The sequence below is a fragment of the Athalia rosae genome, chromosome 6 (genome assembly GCF_917208135.1).
Source record: "Athalia rosae chromosome 6, iyAthRosa1.1, whole genome shotgun sequence".
Classification (NCBI taxonomy): Eukaryota; Metazoa; Arthropoda; class Insecta; order Hymenoptera; family Athaliidae; genus Athalia; species Athalia rosae.
In genome coordinates, this window is record NC_064031.1 from 9759486 (window position 1) to 9780308 (window position 20823).

At 36.2% G+C, this 20823-nt stretch overlaps 6 protein-coding genes across 9 annotated transcripts; 4 read left to right on the plus strand and 2 right to left on the minus strand.

Annotated features, from left to right (window-relative positions):
- Positions 1 to 235: 235 nt before the first annotated feature.
- On the minus strand, positions 236 to 2006 carry LOC105690395 (mitochondrial pyruvate carrier 1). The gene is made up of 5 exons (XM_012408153.3): positions 1718 to 2006; positions 1535 to 1616; positions 1314 to 1414; positions 688 to 914; positions 236 to 551 (listed from the first exon to the last, which is right to left on the minus strand). The coding sequence occupies exons 2-4, from the start codon at positions 1591 to 1593 to the stop codon at positions 757 to 759; spliced, it is 318 nt and encodes a 105-aa protein (XP_012263576.1). The 5' UTR covers positions 1594 to 1616; positions 1718 to 2006; the 3' UTR covers positions 236 to 551; positions 688 to 756.
- A 177-nt stretch (positions 2007 to 2183) lies between these two features.
- Positions 2184 to 6020, plus strand: LOC105690393. 3 transcript variants are annotated; one of them, XM_012408148.3, is made up of 7 exons: positions 2184 to 2806; positions 3038 to 3089; positions 3175 to 3249; positions 3375 to 3408; positions 3533 to 3639; positions 3745 to 3851; positions 3937 to 6020. In XM_012408148.3, exons 1-7 carry the CDS (start codon positions 2719 to 2721, stop codon positions 4197 to 4199), a joined length of 726 nt encoding a protein of 241 aa, XP_012263571.2. In that variant the 5' UTR covers positions 2184 to 2718; the 3' UTR covers positions 4200 to 6020. The 3 variants fall into 3 exon arrangements, with proteins under 3 accessions (XP_012263571.2, XP_012263572.2, XP_012263573.2); XM_012408149.3 differs by having other exon boundaries at positions 3194 to 3249; XM_012408150.3 differs by lacking the exons at positions 3175 to 3249; positions 3375 to 3408.
- A 114-nt stretch (positions 6021 to 6134) lies between these two features.
- On the plus strand, positions 6135 to 7232 carry LOC105690394 (EEF1A lysine methyltransferase 1). Its single transcript, XM_012408152.3, has 4 exons — positions 6135 to 6374; positions 6500 to 6647; positions 6728 to 6937; positions 7076 to 7232. Exons 1-4 carry the CDS (start codon positions 6222 to 6224, stop codon positions 7213 to 7215), a joined length of 651 nt encoding a protein of 216 aa, XP_012263575.2. The 5' UTR covers positions 6135 to 6221; the 3' UTR covers positions 7216 to 7232.
- A 165-nt stretch (positions 7233 to 7397) lies between these two features.
- Positions 7398 to 11996, plus strand: LOC105690423. The gene is made up of 6 exons (XM_012408202.3): positions 7398 to 7633; positions 7829 to 7882; positions 8172 to 8441; positions 8520 to 9303; positions 9405 to 9613; positions 9811 to 11996. Exons 1-6 carry the CDS (start codon positions 7538 to 7540, stop codon positions 9886 to 9888), a joined length of 1491 nt encoding a protein of 496 aa, XP_012263625.2. The 5' UTR covers positions 7398 to 7537; the 3' UTR covers positions 9889 to 11996.
- Positions 11997 to 12653: 657 nt separating this feature from the next.
- Positions 12654 to 13660, minus strand: LOC105690424 (mitochondrial import inner membrane translocase subunit Tim13-B). Its single transcript, XM_012408203.3, has 3 exons — positions 13429 to 13660; positions 13270 to 13338; positions 12654 to 13009 (listed from the first exon to the last, which is right to left on the minus strand). Exons 1-3 carry the CDS (start codon positions 13531 to 13533, stop codon positions 12911 to 12913), a joined length of 273 nt encoding a protein of 90 aa, XP_012263626.1. The 5' UTR covers positions 13534 to 13660; the 3' UTR covers positions 12654 to 12910.
- A 143-nt stretch (positions 13661 to 13803) lies between these two features.
- On the plus strand, positions 13804 to 20701 carry LOC125501392. Of its 2 annotated transcripts, XM_048657058.1 has the most exons (5): positions 13804 to 13952; positions 14026 to 15161; positions 15261 to 16296; positions 16363 to 16429; positions 20544 to 20701. In XM_048657058.1, exons 1-3 carry the CDS (start codon positions 13841 to 13843, stop codon positions 15750 to 15752), a joined length of 1740 nt encoding a protein of 579 aa, XP_048513015.1. In that variant the 5' UTR covers positions 13804 to 13840; the 3' UTR covers positions 15753 to 16296; positions 16363 to 16429; positions 20544 to 20701. The 2 variants fall into 2 exon arrangements, with proteins under 2 accessions (XP_048513015.1, XP_048513014.1); XM_048657057.1 differs by having other exon boundaries at positions 15261 to 16429.
- Positions 20702 to 20823: the final 122 nt, after the last annotated feature.

The window sequence follows — 20823 nt, forward strand, 5'->3', positions numbered from 1 at the left end:
GACCAAAGAACAGCTGAAAATCACCCTGTTGTGGAAACAAAACTTCCGCGTTGCCAGAGAATTTATAAAATCTGCGAAACGAAAGACGAACGTATCTCACTGATCTCACGTATCTGCACGCGAGTAATATGCGCATGTATGTATTGTATGTATATTCTCACGTCAGATTATACGTTAACGGTTAGAAAAAATTAATTTCTCAATCACGGCATGATATTGAATTTAAAAGACAACATTTAGTTTTTCAGCATCAAGTATTGTACTCATTTTGTACTTGTTTTACGTTTATTACGGTATCACATTTTCCAGCATTTGCTATTTTGAGATTTCTGTTAATTACATACACTGGTGAAAACTGAGATATTCTCGGTCTATTCAAAATGTATGATGGTGTAAAATATTTCTAAACAGCCGATTAGACTTTTGCATGAACACAGTTAACATCCTTCATACCTGGTTATATTTTTTCAACACTAGTAGAATATTTACATTTCTTGATCCAAGAAAAATTTGGATTCGCGTTCCATGCGCGATTACGATAACATATGGACCTGAAATTGTTAAATATTCATTTTGATTTTCTTTTTACCACACATGAATAATGAATAGGTAAGACTTTGGTCAGACTTTTACATAGAAAACTTCTGTTAGGTCCGAGCACTGGGTACTCAGTAAATCGAATATTACCTATGTTTGAACAATGATTCATTGGGCAGCAATTGAATATCCCTGAGCTATTAGATGTGAATAGTGTCACTATTCTTTCTTCTTTTCCAAATAGTGATAGTTCACAAATCGTGCACCCTGCGTAAGTTGGGCCCCTTCATTGACAAAGTGGCAGGCAAACAGCAGCATATTCCGGGGTTGGACTCTAATTGCAAATCTCATGAACATTGCTGAATACAAACACAATGCTGTAAATTAAATAAACCAATAATTATATATCATCGCTCTCAACATTATCAACTATGTAAATACATATGCGTGTCTGATTTGAATCATTCTACAGCTCAAACTGTTTCCTATGTATGTGGTTGGTAGATGTGTTAGCATTACCCAGTGAAGTTATGTAAGACTAACCGACACCAACAGATGGACTTACATCATTAATCAAAATGAAATTTAATGGTTGAGGTAATAGTTAAATTTTATACACGCAATTCCAGGGTTGCTAGTTGCTCAACGATTATTTGACCCTATTAGAATCTGACGATATAATTAGAAATTGATTCGACCTTTGTATAGATTACAGAAGTCGTACTATGGTAACTCGATGCTGTGTTTCTTTGGGTAGATAATATTTGGCAGCTTACCTAGAGTCATTTTGCCACTTATATATTTTGGATCTCTTCGAATATCAGCTATGGCAGCAATCGGTATCAACCAGTTAGTGATGGGCCCCCAAAAATGTGTACTAAAAATCGTAAATCAATTGTTACAAGCTCAAGTGTAATCATATAAGTACATGAACGATAAGTCGAATTATTTTATACATATGGCCATGTACGGTTAATAAATATCTAATTTATCTAACCTCATAAAATAGTCGCGAGTCTCCTTGCTCTTCAGAAGTTTTAGAATGCGGCCACTCATTTTGACAGTTTCCTGGTGGTTTTCTGGTTGGGAAAGTAAACCAATTTGATATATCGTGCGAGGTACAAGAACAGTCTGGCTACGAGTGAAACGGCTAATTGTAAGATTTATACTCAATACATACCACAGCAAAGTCAGTTTCGACCACTTTTTTCTCAACACTCACGTTCGCGGTACACAGTACACCCCCGAATGCTAGTCACAACCTAATTGCTTCGATTTCTTTCAGCCACAGGTCTTGGAAAATTTTTTGAAGTCGTGATCGCCGTGATTGTGTCGTGACGACTGTCGTGACACAGTATCGCTCGTACTATTGCCATGGCCGTCACTGGCGATTAGCGAATGCACTCCCCCACTTCGCAAGCCGTTCGTACGAAATACGCGTGTTCTGCACCCCGGGGTGCCAAAAGGGCTGTCGAAATGCGTGTGGTAAAGACACACATGTTCGTAAATTTATGCACTTTGAGAAAAAATGAAAAACCAAAAACATAATCGGTTTCCCAGGACGTATGCCACAGATTTCTAACAATAGAGATCAGTGAGGATGGAGAATGCTTATGTAGCATCGCGTTATTTTAATATTGTTTAGCGGGAGAGATTTTTCGCAGCAACTGACCTGTTCACACCAAGGTGAATTCTTCGTCGCGACAGCACGATGGAAACGAAGATAGCGCTTATTTTTAAATGATCGAATAACGACAGTTGAATTTAATTTCTATCGACTGTTAACTGCAAGATTACTTGTCAAAGTAGCAATGGTCACACGGTCACAGTAACATTACAGAATGATTATATTCTCTGTTAGCATTTAACGCATATGACATCCCTTTAATAAAAACTATGAATAATTAAATGTATGTTTTATAGATGAAGAAGTAAATATCAATCAAAAAGTTTGAAGTAAAAATATTTTCAAATTACACCCTACATATTCATCGCAGTTTGGATCCGGTGCAACTCGAAGTTCAACGGGTCGACGTCTTCGGCAATGATTCGTTATCTTTAGTAGCAGATTGTTAAGTTGGCGCAGTATTGAAGGGGTTATATTAAATATGTGAGCCGAGGTGTAAGTTGACGGGCCTCGGTAAAGCATGATTAATTCAAATCTCTAACAACCACGAATAAATGAAAGTCAATAGTTTGCAAAACAACGGGTCATGGGGAACTGCCTCGGCCGTTGTTTTGCCAGTGTCACCGATCCATCGCTATACAGGTTAGAATTAACTTCACATTTTACAATGAAAACATGTGATTACAATTTTTGCATACTGAAACATTCTCGCCAAGAACATACCAGGCATGATCAGGATAATTCTGATGAGATCATAAATGATCTCAACTAATCTTCAAGTTGATTACTTTCCAACCTCAGATGAGGTTGTAAATCTCTGGGTCTACAGTCGATGACGATAAAAAATCAATCATCCTTCCTTTTAAATTGCAGGTCGTTTCGTAGACATTCCAGCATGTATTTGCAGGAGAATGAAACTACCGAGGTAAAATTTTTTATACCAAAGTCCGATACATCAGAGTTGAATTTTTAGAATATGCATTTCCAAATTTCGTTCATCCAAATTTTAGATTGTTATTGACATTTCAGTTCTGCGAGCATGCCGATAGGGATGAATTTGTGCTATCTTCTGAGAGGCCAAAAAGGTGATATAGATTAAACCGATCAGGTGCACGAGTTGCATAATATCATTCTAAATATCTATAACGTACTAACCCTGCGAATACATTCACTTTCAACTTTCTTGTGTTCCTTATGCTTGCTGGATCAGTTTGTTATCGTTCCTCTCATTGAAACGATTCAAGGTAAAATGTCCTCAGTTTTTCTCATATGAGTCTGTTCACAAGATTAACTAATTCAATTGTCAGAGTTCTTTCTAGTTCATTGGTCCCTTAAGATATAATGAAGGTTTTAATGATACTTTTATAGAAAAGACGTGGAGTTCCAATTTCACTGGAATTAGCTGAAGATGGAGGGTGGCCAATGGGCGGTAGTAAATATGTTAGGTTGAACTCCAAACGTAATGCATCAGTCAGGTAAATTTCAAAAACCCTATATTCATTTTGTTGCTTCATAGGAAATATGAATTATCAATGAAAATCATCGACTAACTGTTGATTTAAATATATCTTTTTCAACAGTTCTGGCCTAGATACATCACTTCAAACTTTAGATGCCAGAAATTTGATGAAGCAAGGCTACATGCCTACCCCTGCCTCATCTCTAGACTTGGAATGGGAACATGAAGGTATATGAATTACCTAGACACGTTTCATCTGTCAATTCTCTTTGAACATGGAATAACGTATAAATTGTTGGGTCGTTACTTACAGGTTTTCCATTGTCTCCTCGCAGTGAAGTAAATGCAGAAAACACTGAAAATTCGACTTCTTTGCCATCAGCAAATAACAGTCAACCATCTAGTCTGACAGCTTCACCTTGGTCCAGAGTTTCAACGCCAAACAGTTTAGAGTGGGATCCAGTGGAAGCTGAAATGGTGTGCGTAGATGTAGAGACTGAGCAATTGTTAACAGAGATTGAGAGACTGACTGATAGAGCACTAAAAGAAACTGGGGAATGGACTAGCAGTAGCTGATAGATGATGATACCCCATAAAATATAATTAAACTCTCAGCCAAACAATTGTATAACATTGCATTGTATTGAATGAAGTGATGAAGTCTCTCCATAATAGCATGTGCTGCAAATGTGTATATTCGCTTGCCAGTTCAGGTGCTGTTGCAAATTTTAGCACTCTTCTATTCCTTGTTTATTATCAATAACAATGATCCTTAGTTACATACATATGCAATTTAAAGATTTGTTTTCCAGAGAAGAAATATACCCAGCAACGCCAAGGTGAAAATAGCTGAGTTACTTGTTTTGAATAACTGTTATAAAATATATTTCAAGTTTTTTGTATAACAAATATTAGATACTGATCTCTTCTACAGAAAATGTTACATTTCTGTCAAAATATTGTATTAGAGAGTTCAAAAGAGATAGATTGGATCTGTTGGAAGTAGGTGGTTAGTATTTTCAAGTAAAATGCCTGAATTATTGTAGAAGAGATACTACGTTGCACTGCTTAAATTCTATGATGCGTTGCACTTTTATATTATGATGTTATTGAGCTGACGTTATTGGCGTCAGTTTTTTTTTTTATATTTCAGTTTTTCGTGAAAACGTATATTATATGCATAAAAATCGCACATTTATGGAAATACACAAAAAGTGAGAGAAAATATCTTAAAGAAAGATATTTCAGATTTAATTTTTAATATAACTGACAGTATATACCTAACAAGCTATGTCTTCAGTTACGCCATGCAGAAGTATAACATTTGCAAGGGACTACCGCACATTGAAAGAGTTGGTCAATCAATGAGATAATACTATATCCAAAGTTTTATGATAGCACATTTTGCACTAAATCGAAGTCATTGACGCTTATAGATTATTATTATAATGACATAGGATAAGCTGAAATTTCTTCTTTCTTATCAACTCACATTGCTGCAATATTTAGTCATGCAACAAACAAATTTAACGAACTTACCAAAAATTATTTTACAATACAAAAAATAAGGCAGTTTTAAATGATCAATTGAAATTTATCTGATATGGTTGAAACATGTAACATTTCCACATTGCTGTATGACATGTTATGCTCTTTTGGGTAAGAGAATAGTGATAGTTCGCTATTATAATTAGATAGCTGAGCTGGGTGATTTGTCAGAACTTGGATAAAATTAGGGGTCTTTTGTTTTAAGCTGCTGTACGGACACATGTACAGGTTCTTCTTCCTCAGCAAGCACATTGGTCTTATTTTATTGCTGAAATGTTTTCATGATGTGTACCTTACAGTGATTAGGCTGGGACCAAATTTCAAGGGTACAGATGTGTTAATTCCTTTTTTATCCTTCAGTAGAGTAAAATAAATTGAAAAGTTGTACATTTGCATTCCATCATGGGAAATACAATGAAACTAAATAAACACATGCGCCTGTTTTATAGAAGAAAAATCTGTCAATTTTCAACAGATGATAACAAAAGTTCTGGCTTATGGATACCATAAAATTATTGAATGTGCCTAGGAAATGATGTATAGATAGACTATTATATATGTATACAGGGAATGTTACGTGTATTCTGTGGACAGAAATACCTACATGTATATTATATGTACATATATATATATATATATATATACATAAAACTGTAATAAGACTATTGATATCGTTCCAAGTTTGAAAATTAAATTTGTACATATGCAGAGAGATTATCATATCAGAGGTTGAGATGAATGATACTGCTGCAGCAAATAAAGTAAAAATGTTACGATGTAATAATTACTTAGTATGTGTTAAACGGTGAGTTTATATAATATGCTTGAATAAACAACTTATTTACCATATTCCTCGTTTTTACGTTTTTCAACCAAATGAATCGGTATTACCTAGAAATCAGACCTTCCTGTTTTGTAACCGGCGCGGCGCGGCAAACTGACAGCATGTCAAGATAGATTTTTAGTCACTAACCTAACTTTGAAACAGGCGCATAGAGGTCCTTTCCTTGCGGTACGGAGTTCGTTTCATTAACAAATAATTGTTGGAAAATGTTAGAGAGCGATGATGATGTACCCCAATTGTCAAGTACGACTCTTGCGGCCCTCCAAGAATTCTACAAGGAGAAAGAGGATCAAGAAAATCAGTTGAAGAATATAGGAGCTGAAAAAGAATCGTCCAACCTCACGTTTGACGAAAATTGGGTATGTTGGTAAGCTTGATGATAGCAGCACTGTAGCTACAATTCGAACTGTTGACCAGTCAACGTTCGAATTATCAAATTGCTTTAAAAATGATATTTTACAAATTCAAAATGAAATGATTTCAGCAACTCAGTCAATTTTGGTACGATGATGATACCGTACACAGCTTTGTCAGAGGAATAAAAAATTCGACTGAACCTACCGGAAAAATTGCGCTTATTTCTTGTCCGACATTGTACAACGAAATGAAGAATCAAGCTGATGGAAGACAAGGTTTATTTGTACACTATTTGTTTTTCCTCACATTATGGGCAGATTGTCGCATTAAGAAATTATCTATTAATATGTTCCAGTTACACTTTTCGAGTATGATCAGCGATTCGCAATTTTTGAATCAGACTTTATTCCGTACGATTATAAATCTCCTTTGAGTATTCCAAGGGAGTTGGCAAATAGCTTCGATCTGGTCGTCGCGGACCCACCGTTTCTTTCTGAAGAATGTTTGACCAAAACCGCGGTGACAATGAAATTCTTATCGAAGAAAAAAATTGTTTTATCTACAGGTAATTTTCTTTTTGGAAATTTTTCATTGAACTTTAATTCCAAGAATATGTGTGCGTATCTGTCACACGTGAAAACGAATAACTGTGAAAGTCGACTATCAATGAATGTTTTGCTCGTGCATCTCTTATTTTCCACAGGTGCGATCATGATGGAATTAGCCGAGAGATTATTGGGAGTAACTAAATGCAACTTCGAACCGCACCATAAAAATAATTTGGCAAATGAATTTTGTTGTTTTTCGAACTTCAATTTCGACGAGGCAATTCATAATAAATAAACTTACCTCTTGATCAAGTGCTTGTGTAATTCATTCGCATCCTAATTAGTTGGATTACATCTTCGTTACGAAAGGTTCATATACTTTGACTAATAACAGAATTCTTACGGAGATTTTTCACCTAACCGCGAAATCGTTTTGCTCAACCAGATGTTTGAAAAAACTGAATGTGAGTACGGAACAGAACCAGAGGAGGTAAAAAAATCATACGAAATAAGGAACGATGAACTCGGGCTAGATCCGCGAAAAGAAAGCACGCGATGGAAAGCGTAAATATTTACATTTTTTGAGTATTTGGGAAAGTAATTCTTTATTTACAATAATGACAGACGGAAATATTTCCATGGAAGAGGATACAGAGCTACGTGATTTGGTTGCTCAAACTTTAGAAAATAATGGCGTGTTGGCCAAAGTGCGAGTAAGATATTAATGAATTAAAAAAAAAAGTCATATAATGTTTTTAGGTTATTCGCCGCGTTTATGTTCATGTGTCAAATGATCGAGTTCATAAATTATTTTTCAATTTGCTTGCGCGACGTTCTACCTAAAATCTCTTTCTAAACTTCCGGCATTGTTCATTCACGTTAATAGTAAATCGTTTATCAAATTACAGGCAGAACTTAGAGCTAGCGTCTTTTTAGCCCTCGAGGAACAAGAATCTGTGATGGTGAGTTATAATTACTTTCGGCAATAAAATGAGGGTAAAAAAAACTGTTTCCTGTTTACAGTATCTCTCAATGCTTTTGTGTTCCTTGGCACGTAAATTCCAGTTATTTTCGGACACGCCTAAGAGATACATGGAAATAACTTTTGATTTAATTATTAAATATTGATATTTCAATATGTTTGTTGACTAATTATGTGATTCTCATGTGTACTTCTAACTAAGCTAAATGTTTGTCACGCACAATTTGTGGAAAATTTTATACTGCACTATACTGTGTATCCGATTACAGAACACAGAGCCACTTCTTAACAAAACTGTAAAGCAGTACCTGGCCAACCCTGAGGGGCGATTGCTATTCTCTTTAGTGAGAGAGTTTCTGGAATATTTTGGTCTGGATTATACGATATCTGTATATGATCCTGAAACATATTCTGGAAAGGAATATAATTATACCGGCAGAAACAAACTTTGTGAAGAACTAGGTATCATATCGAATGAGCCATTGCTCGGGGAAATTCTGAGGAATTATAAACGCGGTGGTTTTAATACTTCACAACAGGTATTTAAAGACCTGAGTGATGTGCAAGTGTCATTCTAACTTTTGAGTCATCAACATATCGATGTAAAATTTTTTCAGAATGACGACAATGGCAATGCAGCAACAAAGCATCATGAAACCTCTACTAACGTTTGCAACAAAACTTATGATGAAATTTTGCCAAAAATGTTGCATAAAGAGTCCACATCTCTCTCAAACGATAATGACTCTTCAGAAAAGATAGAAAGCATGTCTGAATCAGTTCTGAAAATTCCTATAAATGTTACAATAACTGACAAGAAGAAGACTAGTCAGTCGTTCAATAACGTTTTGATAGATACTTCTAGTTGTGAGCTCCAAAAAATTAATACTTCGAGAAACCATGCTGAAGAATCTGACGATATCTCTGAAACTCATGAAGTAGATGTTAAAGAAAATAACGATATACATATAAGTGACTTTTCAAACAACCAAGACGAGCTAAACGGAGAAACCGAAATAAACATCCAGAGCGAAAAACATTCATTGAATAAAACCGAGCCATTGATTAAGTTTGATGAATCTATAGTAGAACAGGTAAAACCGAATCAAAACGAAGATGAAACAAAACAGAATACTTTGAATAATACTGACTTACATAACGCAAACAATGTACAAAACAAAAAATTAACAACGGATAACAAGCTGGGGAAAACGGTATATTTTGACGAGATTATTATTGATGGTAAAACGGAAAAAATTGGCACTAATCACAAGAGTGAATCATCATTACTAGGTGACTTGCCACCATTACCGACAAAAGCTTCTTCCATATTTAGCGATCTACCCTCGTTGAATACTAAGAAAGCAGATATAAACGATCTCAAGGAACTAATGGACATTGGTGAGTTTGTGAAAGTTAAGTTGCTTTAAGTGTTTCTTGAGAGTTAAGTCAAGTTACCTCAAATCACATAAATTTTACCTGATCATTTATTTTTACTGTAGCCTCCGAAGATATGGATAATTACGAGGAAGACTTCATCTCATCTGCATCTGGCAGTGCAAATGAACAGAGTCCATCTAAGAGCCCTGAAAAATTCGATAATTCCCAAAAGTCCCGGTATAAAAAAGACGACAGACTCCAAAGTATTAGAAGTGATGACATAAGTGAAGAAATCGAGGACATTGATGAAATTCTCAGCAGTACATCTTGCGTGAGTAATAATTGAGATGTTTAGGAATACAAGTTGAATTAAGTCACATTTTAGTAGAACAGTGTAAAAACTCCGCACTCACAAATCCGTAGAAAGATCAATGAATCGTAGAACGTTGAGTGATTCCAAGCTTTGTGGTTTTGAACAAAAGTTGAGTATCATCTCACATCATACAAAGGTGTATAATTTTTTTTTAGTTGGATACTGTAGCTGCAGATAAGTCCATGGCTAATATAACCGTGGGTTTAGTTGCGGACTATGTCAAGGAGGTGTGATTTGAAAATCCTATGCATTTTTTGAATCTTGGCAAATCTTGTCCTACTATATCGATAAGCAAGACACTGCCGGATGTGGCTCAATACTTTCTAAGTTGCGCGACAGAATGATGGACAAGGAGGAATACCGACGGTATAAATATATTTGATTGATTCAACAGGGCGCCAGAAAATGAAAGTTTTTCCTGTATTTCATCATTCATCACCTGGCACCCATCCCAGGTAGTGTGAAATCTGTATCATGCTGTCTTAATCTACTGTTCAGTCTAATATCTTTCTTGTCCCTTACTCGGTTTGGCGCTTAGTATTACTATTATTATAATGATTAATTTATAAATCTACTATTTAGGGTACATATAAATATTTTGAAATCACGTAAGATTTATTCGGACCGCTACTTGAGGATAACTTGGTTATTTTGAGTTGCAAATTTTATGGTAGTTCATGTTGAATTTGATGATTTCTCCTCTGTATTTATCTTGGTGACTGAATATTATGAATTACCTCATTCAACTAAAGTTACTGACATGATATCTTTAGCGATATCTAAGCAAATTATCCGTCTGATTATGGATTGCCTAAAAAGTCCACCAGAACATTTTCGAAGATAATGGTGCTAAGTGTTTGAAAATGTCATAATTTATGAAAGTTAGGAATCGAAAAAAGTTGGGTGCTGATATAGGTATTTACTCGCATTTATTTAGCAAGATGTTTTACCGTATAACAAAATAATTATTAAAAATGATGATTTTTTGGCAATCCAATACTAAACTAAGGAAAAATATCAAAATAGCTTGGGCAAAAACTCAATGCCTCTCCCTACAATGCAATAACTAAGTACAATTCGAGGTGGATCAACTGTATACTTGAAGTACGGTGATTCTCTTATAAAAACTAAGACGTTACACGTTGTTTTTGCAAAAGTATCTCCTGTGTCGAGTGGAAGTATCATAATATAATATAATACAATGCGCTGAAGTTGCTTTGAATGGACTATCTTTACAATTCAGTTGTTAAGTATGAAAAAAATTTCGTCGTAATCAACTTTCCATTCGCATCAACGTTATGCCGTAACAAATACATAAACGTAAGCAAAAAAAAGCTAAGGAAAAAAAACTTGAACAAAAACAGGTGTGTTCCTGACCAATCAGCGTGGTTACACTGTGTTTTCTAATTTCTATACCTAATTTATTTAGAGAAAAAAATGAAAGAAAAAAAGGAATTCAGGACTGCGAGTAACATTCCCACATCTCATAGAACTTAGGCAATAGACACATTCCATTTTTATTAAGATTGTTCATATTATTTTAATTGGCTAGAAAGTAGGAAATCAAAATATGGAAACAGATATATTGCAAAATAGTTTGTAAGTTTTTATCAAATATTTTAATGGCGCGTGATACGCAGTAAAATTTTAATATATTTCATAACACTGCTGGAAATATTGTAGTATCACTGATAGAATTTCGAATTCATTTTGTTACCAACAAAATAATAACTATATTTAATCACAATATTACACTAATCACTATTCTTTTATTAAGGGTTTCATGTTCAAGCTACAGAAGCTATTGCATGATATACCAGTTTTATGGTTCAATGGCACCTCAATCGTTTGTACAATTGATATTGCATTGGATCCACAGAGGATGTGATTTAATCAGGTTCGAAAGTAATCAAGAGTTGAATAGTATGGAATTATAGATTTACTCTCATAGTTGTCGACAAATGTTACTAGTAATATACATATATAGACTAAATTTCGACAGTTCAAGTATTAAAACTATATCCATAATATTTTTACATACACATATACCGGTAACCATGTTGTAACCACGTTGGAAAATTGGTAGCTATATCGTGCCTTTTAGCGTGTACGAATGAAAATAATATTAATATTAACAATAATAGTAATAATAATAGTAATATTAACAATAATAGTAGTAACAATGATCATACCGATTATTGCAAGTAAACACTGTGGAATTGTGGGTTTTTTTTTATAAATATTTATAAGACACTTGGATTACTTATTTATGGTTTACGAACTTATGATGATATTCATGTATTTGTTATTTATTTTATAAAAACTTTCTCTTTTCCAAGTATTAATTCTATTTTTTTTTATGCATAATACTTACCTGTTTCTTCCATTTTTTTACTTTATAGTATTATTTATTTTGATCTCTCTTCTACTTTTTTTTCCATTAGACCTAAAGCTCAAAGCTTGAGTATACATATGGATCCATGGGATTGGATATGATTTCCACTGCTTATTTGCTTATCTGCGTGTACACAATAATTTAAATCCTAGAAAACTCTCAAAATCTCACCTTTGATTGGAAAAGCAGAATGGTAGATCGACAAAAGTGGGATTTTTTAATAGCTTGAACAATTGTAAAATAAAGTTTCATCGGACAAAATCCGTTTTCTGAGACGATAGAGAAGGCTGGTGTCATATAACGGCTCTTGTGAATTTCGTATCACAAGCAAGTTGGAAAGAAAATGTATAGGAATAATTTATTCAGTATTTCATAATTAGGAATCTGGTTTGAATTGTAATGAATGGTACAAAAAGCTGCAGTTATGCAAATTTGACTATAGTAGGGAGAGAAATATTTTAATGATGAAACCATCACCGGCACTGAAAACCGGAAGTTAAACTGGTAGTCATACTCAATCTACGTACATCGGATTAATTATCTAATATTGCTGTTCCTATATTATGATCTGTAAAGGTAATTTAAAATTAGAAATTGCAACAGTTCAAATAAAAAATGTATTTACACAGATTGAGGTATACATTATTAGGATCCCATGTAAACAAACAACAATTTGTAACGTACTCTGCGCAAATTCAATTATGTTGACAAAAACAATCATTTGAGTGTAGCTTTTCATCCTTTTCATCTATTTATCAATATACTTGAATGTGCTTATTAAGTTGTCGACATGGACTAGTGAACTACGTGGTGTTACACCAAAAAATAGTTCATTCAAATAATCAATCATCTAACTATATTTACATTCTGTTGCGTTCTCTCTGCAGCCGGCTACTGTATGCCTGAGATACTAGATTCCAGGCATCCATATATCGGTCCATACACATTGCTACGCATTTCTGAAAAACAGACACACGATGGAATGTCCAAATAATCTAACATTCCAACGATGTAACATCTAAGGAAGTTTCATGATAGTCCGGCAATGAGAGGTTTGTGGATTGATCACCGAATTTCTGGTGATTACAAGTTCTTCTCTGGATGCCTTTTTCATCTAATGCTATCTATGACCCCTTCAAGTACGTATTGATTCAGTCGAGCGAGAGGAAAAAATGAATACCTAGAGGTTAGGATATGTTAGTGATAAATTGTTGTTTACCTGTTCGGAGCTATCTAGCGAGGTACCGGGTTTCAGGACGCATTTTTTGAAACATTTTTCTGTCATTTTCTGTAATAAGATTGACATAAAAGTGCATTATTAACATCGGTTTTTTAATGCGGCTCGATACTTTACTCTTTAAAAATTATGCAATTATACCGTCAGTAGCTCCTGGGCGTTGGCAACAGCTATTTGTTGCTTAACTTGCTCCATGATTTCGTCTTTTTGACTCATGCTTAGGTTTCCTGATTGTAACGATTCCATTGCTCTTGAGTTTGAAACTTGTCAAGTTATGATTAATTTCTAATGAACTGTTGACGAAATCGGCAATCAACTCGCTTCTTGTACGTACTACGTTTGCACAAAAAGCGGAAGCACGTGAAATGGTTTCCTGGTGGCAGTTGTTAAAAGCTCAACTGTTCGAGTGTCGATGAATAGGTCGACGAGCGATATGCCGAACAAGAAAGACAGCATCGAATTTTCAAATTTACGAAGTGTTCATTCTCGTGTGCAAATAAACGTGAAGTAATTAGAGAATTTCTCACCACATTTTGTACATTGAGATCTCATTATGAATTTTCCAGAAGATAATAGTAATTCAAGACTCCGGGAAAGCGTGCTTACCACATTATGGGACTCCGTGCCACCAGAAGTGCAAATAAAAAATCATTGGGAGGACGAGGGTGAGTTCAAGGAGATTCGTATGTATTCCAGATGATTTCACTGGTGAATTATCGTTCTCTTTCTTCAAATTAGTAAATCAATCAGACGTTTCTTCCGACCGAACTGTATCGGGGTTGGACAAAGAAGATGACTGCATCGGCGAAGAATGCGTCAGAGGAACTCCCAACGTTCCATCTCCAGTTGCAGACGCGCTTTCCGATGCTTTAAAATCGCCAGATCAAAATAAACTGGTGTCCAGTCACCGGAGCGGGTTGAGTTCTCAGTCTCAACATTGCTTCCACCAAAAAGAAAACCTCGACAACCCTTGGGAAATAAATTTCGGCTTTATCCAGGCAGTAATATGGCTGAAATCTATGACTGCTAAACTGCAGCGTGTCCCGGCGGACGAATTTTGTAGAGTCTTCCGAAATCAGTGGCAGTTAAGCCTGAAAATGTCCTCCAGTCTGGTCATGACTGACCCTCTAGCTGATCCGGTGTTCGCGAGTCCAATGTCTGCAACGTTTTATCCTGGCTCGGAAAGGAGTACGTCCCAATCTCCAAGAAGTGATATAATACCGGAAACGCAGGAAAGTGGATCGGAGAGTCCAGTATCCGTCAGATCTTGGCATTTGCGGAGTCGGCAGGCGGCTACCACGACACTTCTATGCCCCGCGAGACTCAACTCGACGATCGACAGTGGTTTTGTCTCCGACGTACCACAATCCGAGGTCATAAAGTCGACGGTTCGTGATCGTGAAACCAAAATTGAAACAAATTTCATCTGCAGGCGGGAGGATTTTTCAAATAGCGAATATCACGGGCAGCTCCTGCGGCGAAATCTTCTAAAACGGGCAGAGAAGGAACGACTCACGAAGAAGAATGCGAGGGCGGAGTGTGCAAATTCTTCGGCCGTTTCGAGAAAAATTCCCTCGAAACAGCAAAAACCCTCGATATCGTCAGTGACCTTAAACTGCGTTCTTAGAAGCTCTGAGTTGAATGAACTACTTCATAAGTCTGTGAAAGCGATTCTCGCCGTCGTGATGAATGAAAAGAGTCACACTTGTTTTAAAAATTGGCAGGGGTCTGTACAGAAAGACGCTATCGAATGTATCGTGATGCTGGTTAATCAGCTGGATAAGGAAAGAGGATCGGACTTATGCAAAAGAGAAGTTGTCAGTACGGTTGAAAAAGTAATCGAAAACATGCTGCTCATGAACGATGCCGACAAGGTAAGACGATTACCTTTCATCCCCCCTAATATCAAATTACGCCGTCTTCACTTGAACAAGTTACTTTCTTGAACTGACGATGGAATCAAAATATTCTAGGCGACAATTTGGGAGCATCATCGTTTGGTGGTTTTGGAGCTCTGCAATACGCAAGTGGTTTGTATGGAGGTCGTGAGTTATTTGGTCTCGCAATTAAATGCGCTGATTTCTGCGGTAACTAAAACCACAGAAGAAAATACTCCGGACTCTCTTGAGTCACTGGAAAAGTCATTCATTCTATTCCACGCTCTGGAAGTTGTTCTCATGAAGTATAAATCGTTCGCTGCGTGTACCACGGTCTGCAATAAGGAAGAGAATGCTTTAAATAAAATCCCGAAAATTACGGAGCTTTGGAAAAAGAACTGGAGAATTCAAGAACCTGCACAGTCCTCGGATATCTTCCTTTCCGGGATTGAGATTTCTTTACAGGATCAGAAACAGGCCTGGATAAGAATCCTAGAAGAAATAGTCGTGGCCAGCACGATTTGGCCACAGGTTACGGTCCTGGCTTGGCAGTGTCTTTCAATAATAAAAAACACGCCTAAACAATAATGATTAATCCGGTTGTACGTGTAATGAGATTGTAATCACACTTCTATCGTCAAACACCGTGAACTCAATTGCAATTACGTACTTTTTTTTGTAAAACGATCAGTCTATTTTCCGCCGTTCGCAGGAATTCTTATCAATCATTTCTGCAGATTCTGTAATACAATGTACATACGGTAAGTTTTCAGATCGATGACTTACCACAATCAGTTACGATGATTTATTTCCTATCAATCCAACACATCATTCATTATAAAAATGAATAAAAACGTGCTTCTGTAACTCGTGCTTTGATACTGTTGCACAAATACGCACCATCTCGCGAGTCGGTTACTTCAATTCCTATCTCCTTGTGGATGAAGGAAAAACATTCCCGCTACTCTTTTCCAAGGTCACTAATATCTGGCGTTTTTCTTATTGCGATAGTTATCTATCAGTCATTCGTAGTTACAGTTTTCGCTATTCAATTTATGGATAATGGTACTACCAAAAAACAATTTTTTACACTAGTGCAAGTGATAATACATATACAGCAATTATACCGAAGGTCACTGAAAACATCTTATTGTACGTAAATACTGTTAACAATAATGATCATAATCTTTTCCTGCAGTCATCGGTGGTAATTTATGTCTCTGCAACGTGCATTCGACGGTGCAGTCCAGTTATAATGTTATCAGGTTTGTACAGCATCTTGTTTATCGGCAATTTCAAAGTTGTGGGTCACGAAATCATTTTACAACTGTCAGTCATTTAACTTGCAAATATTCAGTCGAAGTATCTGTACTAGTATCGCATATTTATGCAATTTATCGAGAGGTCGTACCGTGACTACCGCAATGTTTGTCAATTCATCTTTACCACATTGACTGGGATTTATTGATAATTCATTTTATGATACCTTCCATCATCTGCGAATCCTACGACAACCATTCATTTTTATGTGCTTAAGAGTTTATGAGATGGGGTGAAAAAAAATAAACTTTAGATTCAAAAAATAAAGACGAGTAAAGAATGAAAAAATGTGCCCAAAGATTCAAACAAATAATGGACAATTAGTGTAACGTGTAAACGGGCTGGATTCAATAATGTTTCAGTCCATGTAGAGCGCGGATCTTTCATCGTAAACCATCATTCGAAATAAATCAATTTGTGAGTAAAGAGTTATTGTAATTTATAAACATTAGTCATTTTAACGAAATGAACAAATGTTTAATCATCTTATGAATTTAGTGAATCTCTTTTCCGGTACCGGTACGGTACATGATAAATAATTTATCTAATTTTGCAGGTACATTCGTCCGAATTATCGGTATTTCTCACGAATAAATTCGAGATGTTGTTAGAATATTATTCGGAGGCTCGTCAAGCGAATATCGTGAATGGATCACGATCTAAATTTTTGTTTATCATGTAACGCTATAAGCTAAGCGTAAATGTCGCGTGTATGATCATCGAGTGATCAAGCACGTGCTGCTGAAGTTGTGTAATCCGACATTTAAAGCAGCAATCTTCCTCGGCGGACATCGATTCACGAGAGATAACCAACTATTTATCATTATTTTATAATCGATCCACTGAGATTATTAATGCTTAATTCATAAGGAAATGAGCAGAAAGAATGGAACGAGTCAAGAGAACCATTAAGTCTTACGTAACACGTGTATGTTAATACAGGACAATTCAATGCCTCTTCTTTTAATTAGCGTGGAAATTAAATTACCAAGATGCAACGACTAGATTACACGGGTTTAACGACTGGAAATATGCGGTCCTTTTAATCAAATCATCGTCGATCATATCTACGTTTCAAGTGTATAATTTTCAAGTTTCACAAATTCTCATAAGATTTTAGTTTGCGCAATCATAATGAACTGTAATAACGTACCACGCACGATTGTACCCGTGGCCGTCTTTGATAAAAGCACCGCAGGCACGTTGGTTGATATGTGGGATCAAATGTGGCATGGGCTTTTTTTTGTAGTTGTTTTTTTTTAGGCTTGCGCATATTTGATGTTTTTGTGGTCTTGGCCCCCGAGATTACAGTTCATGTAATCTCAATGATCTTTGAATCTTGAGTTTCATTTTTTATTCTTTCACATAAGGGTACTACAGTTGGTGTAGGAGCTCGCTGATTAGAGAATGGAAAGTGTCGCGATAATGTCTCTCATTTACGTAGGGTGAATGTCGTTATTGAAAGCGAGAAAAAATCGCGAAAATTAACGTTGATTGGAGTGGAAGGCGTGAAGCCGGATGATCGGTTCACCGATAAATCGTTAGTTTCATACGATCCAAAGATCTGTTACCAGATGAAAAGATCAAAGAATGATTACGTTTACACGCGGTGAAATTCTCGTATGTCCAGATAACCGAGTATAGCCTTATATTTCCAACAAGTTTGTTCGCAAACTGGCACAAGGTGGAGAGGAAAAAATCGTCATGCCTCTCGCGAGCCTTCAGGGTTCCGCGCGGTCAGCATACAAATCTTTGATACATCTGTAGGCAGGTAGATTTATACGTATAAGATAAAATCGTTTGGGGTCAGTGATTCCCGAATCCCAGAGAAGTATTTTTCGTTTTGCTTTCGTCAAACACTTCGACTTATCGTTGACAGCACTGTAAGATCGTTATCCTTCGTTTTTACTGAAAAAAAAAAAAAAAAAACTAAATAATCAAAAACCCTTCAAACGATCGAGCGGGCAAGATTCATCATTACCTGTCTGAAATTCATTATTCATCGCCATTGAGTTGACGGTTACAATCGTGCCAGTCGCGTTTGTTGAAGTTCGTTACAATATATTTTGGTCTGTTGTATCGCGTGCACGATATTGCCATCGGTCACTCCCACTATCTTACAGGGAATCGGTACTTGTTTTTCCTTCTCTCTACACGGAAAAAGCACCGCACTTTTCCTTTCTCAACGTACGTCACACTTGCAGTGTGCATCAAGTACACGTATGTACGCACGGTACCAGACTCGTATGCACACGCGAGTATGTATACCTACGTATACGTGCGGAGTATTTATCATCGGGAATTTTCAGGCTCTCGGTGACGCAACAGGTAAACCCTGGAAATCGGCGGGGGCTTAGCGTTAAACATTCCCATGTTTAATGCACCCATAGTACACGATGAGTGAGGTTGTTGGTGGAAAAAGAAGAAAAAAATTATACCCAAAACGATTTAATTCGAGTGGGCAAACTCTGATTATTTGAAAAAGCGTCATGCCGAGACTAAATAATAACATAGAAAAATGTCGAATAACTGTAATAATATAATTTGAATTTTTATCAACGTCTTTGAGGTCATTTTTTCCCCAAACATCGACTATTCGGCATGCGTGATCCATCAGGAGTTGCGTAGTTCTTATCAATAAATCTGGAATAAGTACGAGTTGATATCACTGGCGTGTGGAGAAATTTTTCGTACACCAAACAACGACGGTATCAAAAGTATAATAAATGATAATTTATAGCGGATACTTATATAATCAGAGAAAGACGAGACACAAACAAAATGAGAATTGGAATCCACACGTGCCATGAGATGATATTCAAACCGCAAATTGGAGGTTCGGCGAAAAAAATTAACAAATCACTCAACAAAGCGATTAATGGCGCTCGTTTGTACCTATCGTAATTTTTACATATATATATGTTTCAACGAAACATGTAAAATTCTAGATAAATGTTATTCAATTTATTCGAGATCCGATTTCGTAATTTACTTGACTGTAAAAAAATATATATACATGTTTGAATTCATAATTCATTATTAATCTTGGTTAATATTTTTAACCGTCAAACCCTGTACGTGGACGATATTGGAATATGATTATATACGCTCTGAATAACTGTAAGGACTAAGCTAGGATATTATACAATCAGATATTCAATACCTCGCGGCTGATACCTAACTTTTATTTTTCACATGGCCTGCAGTATTGTGGCCATCGGGTTTTAAATATTTTACAGCAGCAGACCGCCATCAATATAAAGCAGGTATTTTTAATTACCTTCCCACATATGCGATATAATGGTGTGATTGTGTCTATTCATATCGTACGGAGTTACCGTATGTACTCGGTGGTTTTCTCGCCGATCAAAAAAGGAACGGATTAGGCTATATAACGTGTGTCTGTCCGCACATGCAACGGTCGGAATAAAACCTTGGGAATTGCTTGTTAATTTCAGCGCGTTCAACTGCGAGATTTACTGACTATTATCGAAACGGGTTGAATCTAGTATAAATATAGATACCACAAAATACACGTTTTACGCTATTCTTATTTTTCCTGTTATAGTTCAATTCTCGTACTGCAGTTGATTACGCGATTTTTCGAAACGCGAGGATTTTACCTCAATTAAATCTGCACGTAAAATTATACATATCCAATACAATCGTTACCGTCATCTGGATTTTTACCTTGAAAGTGAGAAAAAAAAAAAAAAAGAATTAATAACTTATATTTAACTTGTATACCAATGAGAATACGACTCGTGTCAAGGAAAATCCATTAACGTGCGACACAAGTCACAACTGACGTCAAAGTTGTTAAACTTTCTTCGGTGGATTATGGCCCTTTCAAAATTTTTTCGAGTCTAATGTGAGCCGTTCTTGTTAATCAGCTGGAATTATTTCGAACCTAAATTATTTGAATGGTGTTTACTACAATTCTAATTGGTTATTTTCATCGTAACCGAAAATTGATTGTTTTTCGTTCATTTCGTGTAACGGCGAAATGGCTGAAACGAATCGTTATACCCGATCCATATCTGTGTACCTTTATTACAGGTATACACCCCATCGTAGACTCGCCGTGGAAATAAATAAATAAAACGATTTTGGTGATTACTTTTCCGGGGGATTTACCATTGACATGATTCCTCGAAGTCGGAGCAATTTCTGGCACCAACCAACGCAACGGCGTCGATACGTATGACGGGGGTAGGAGACGGACAAAACGGTTAGACATTGAAACGGATGATCGAATGGAATGGCGAGCGGGTAGGTGGGGGATTTGAATGCGTGGATTAAACGGTCATCGGGAGTACGGGGGCTGATAACGAAGGCT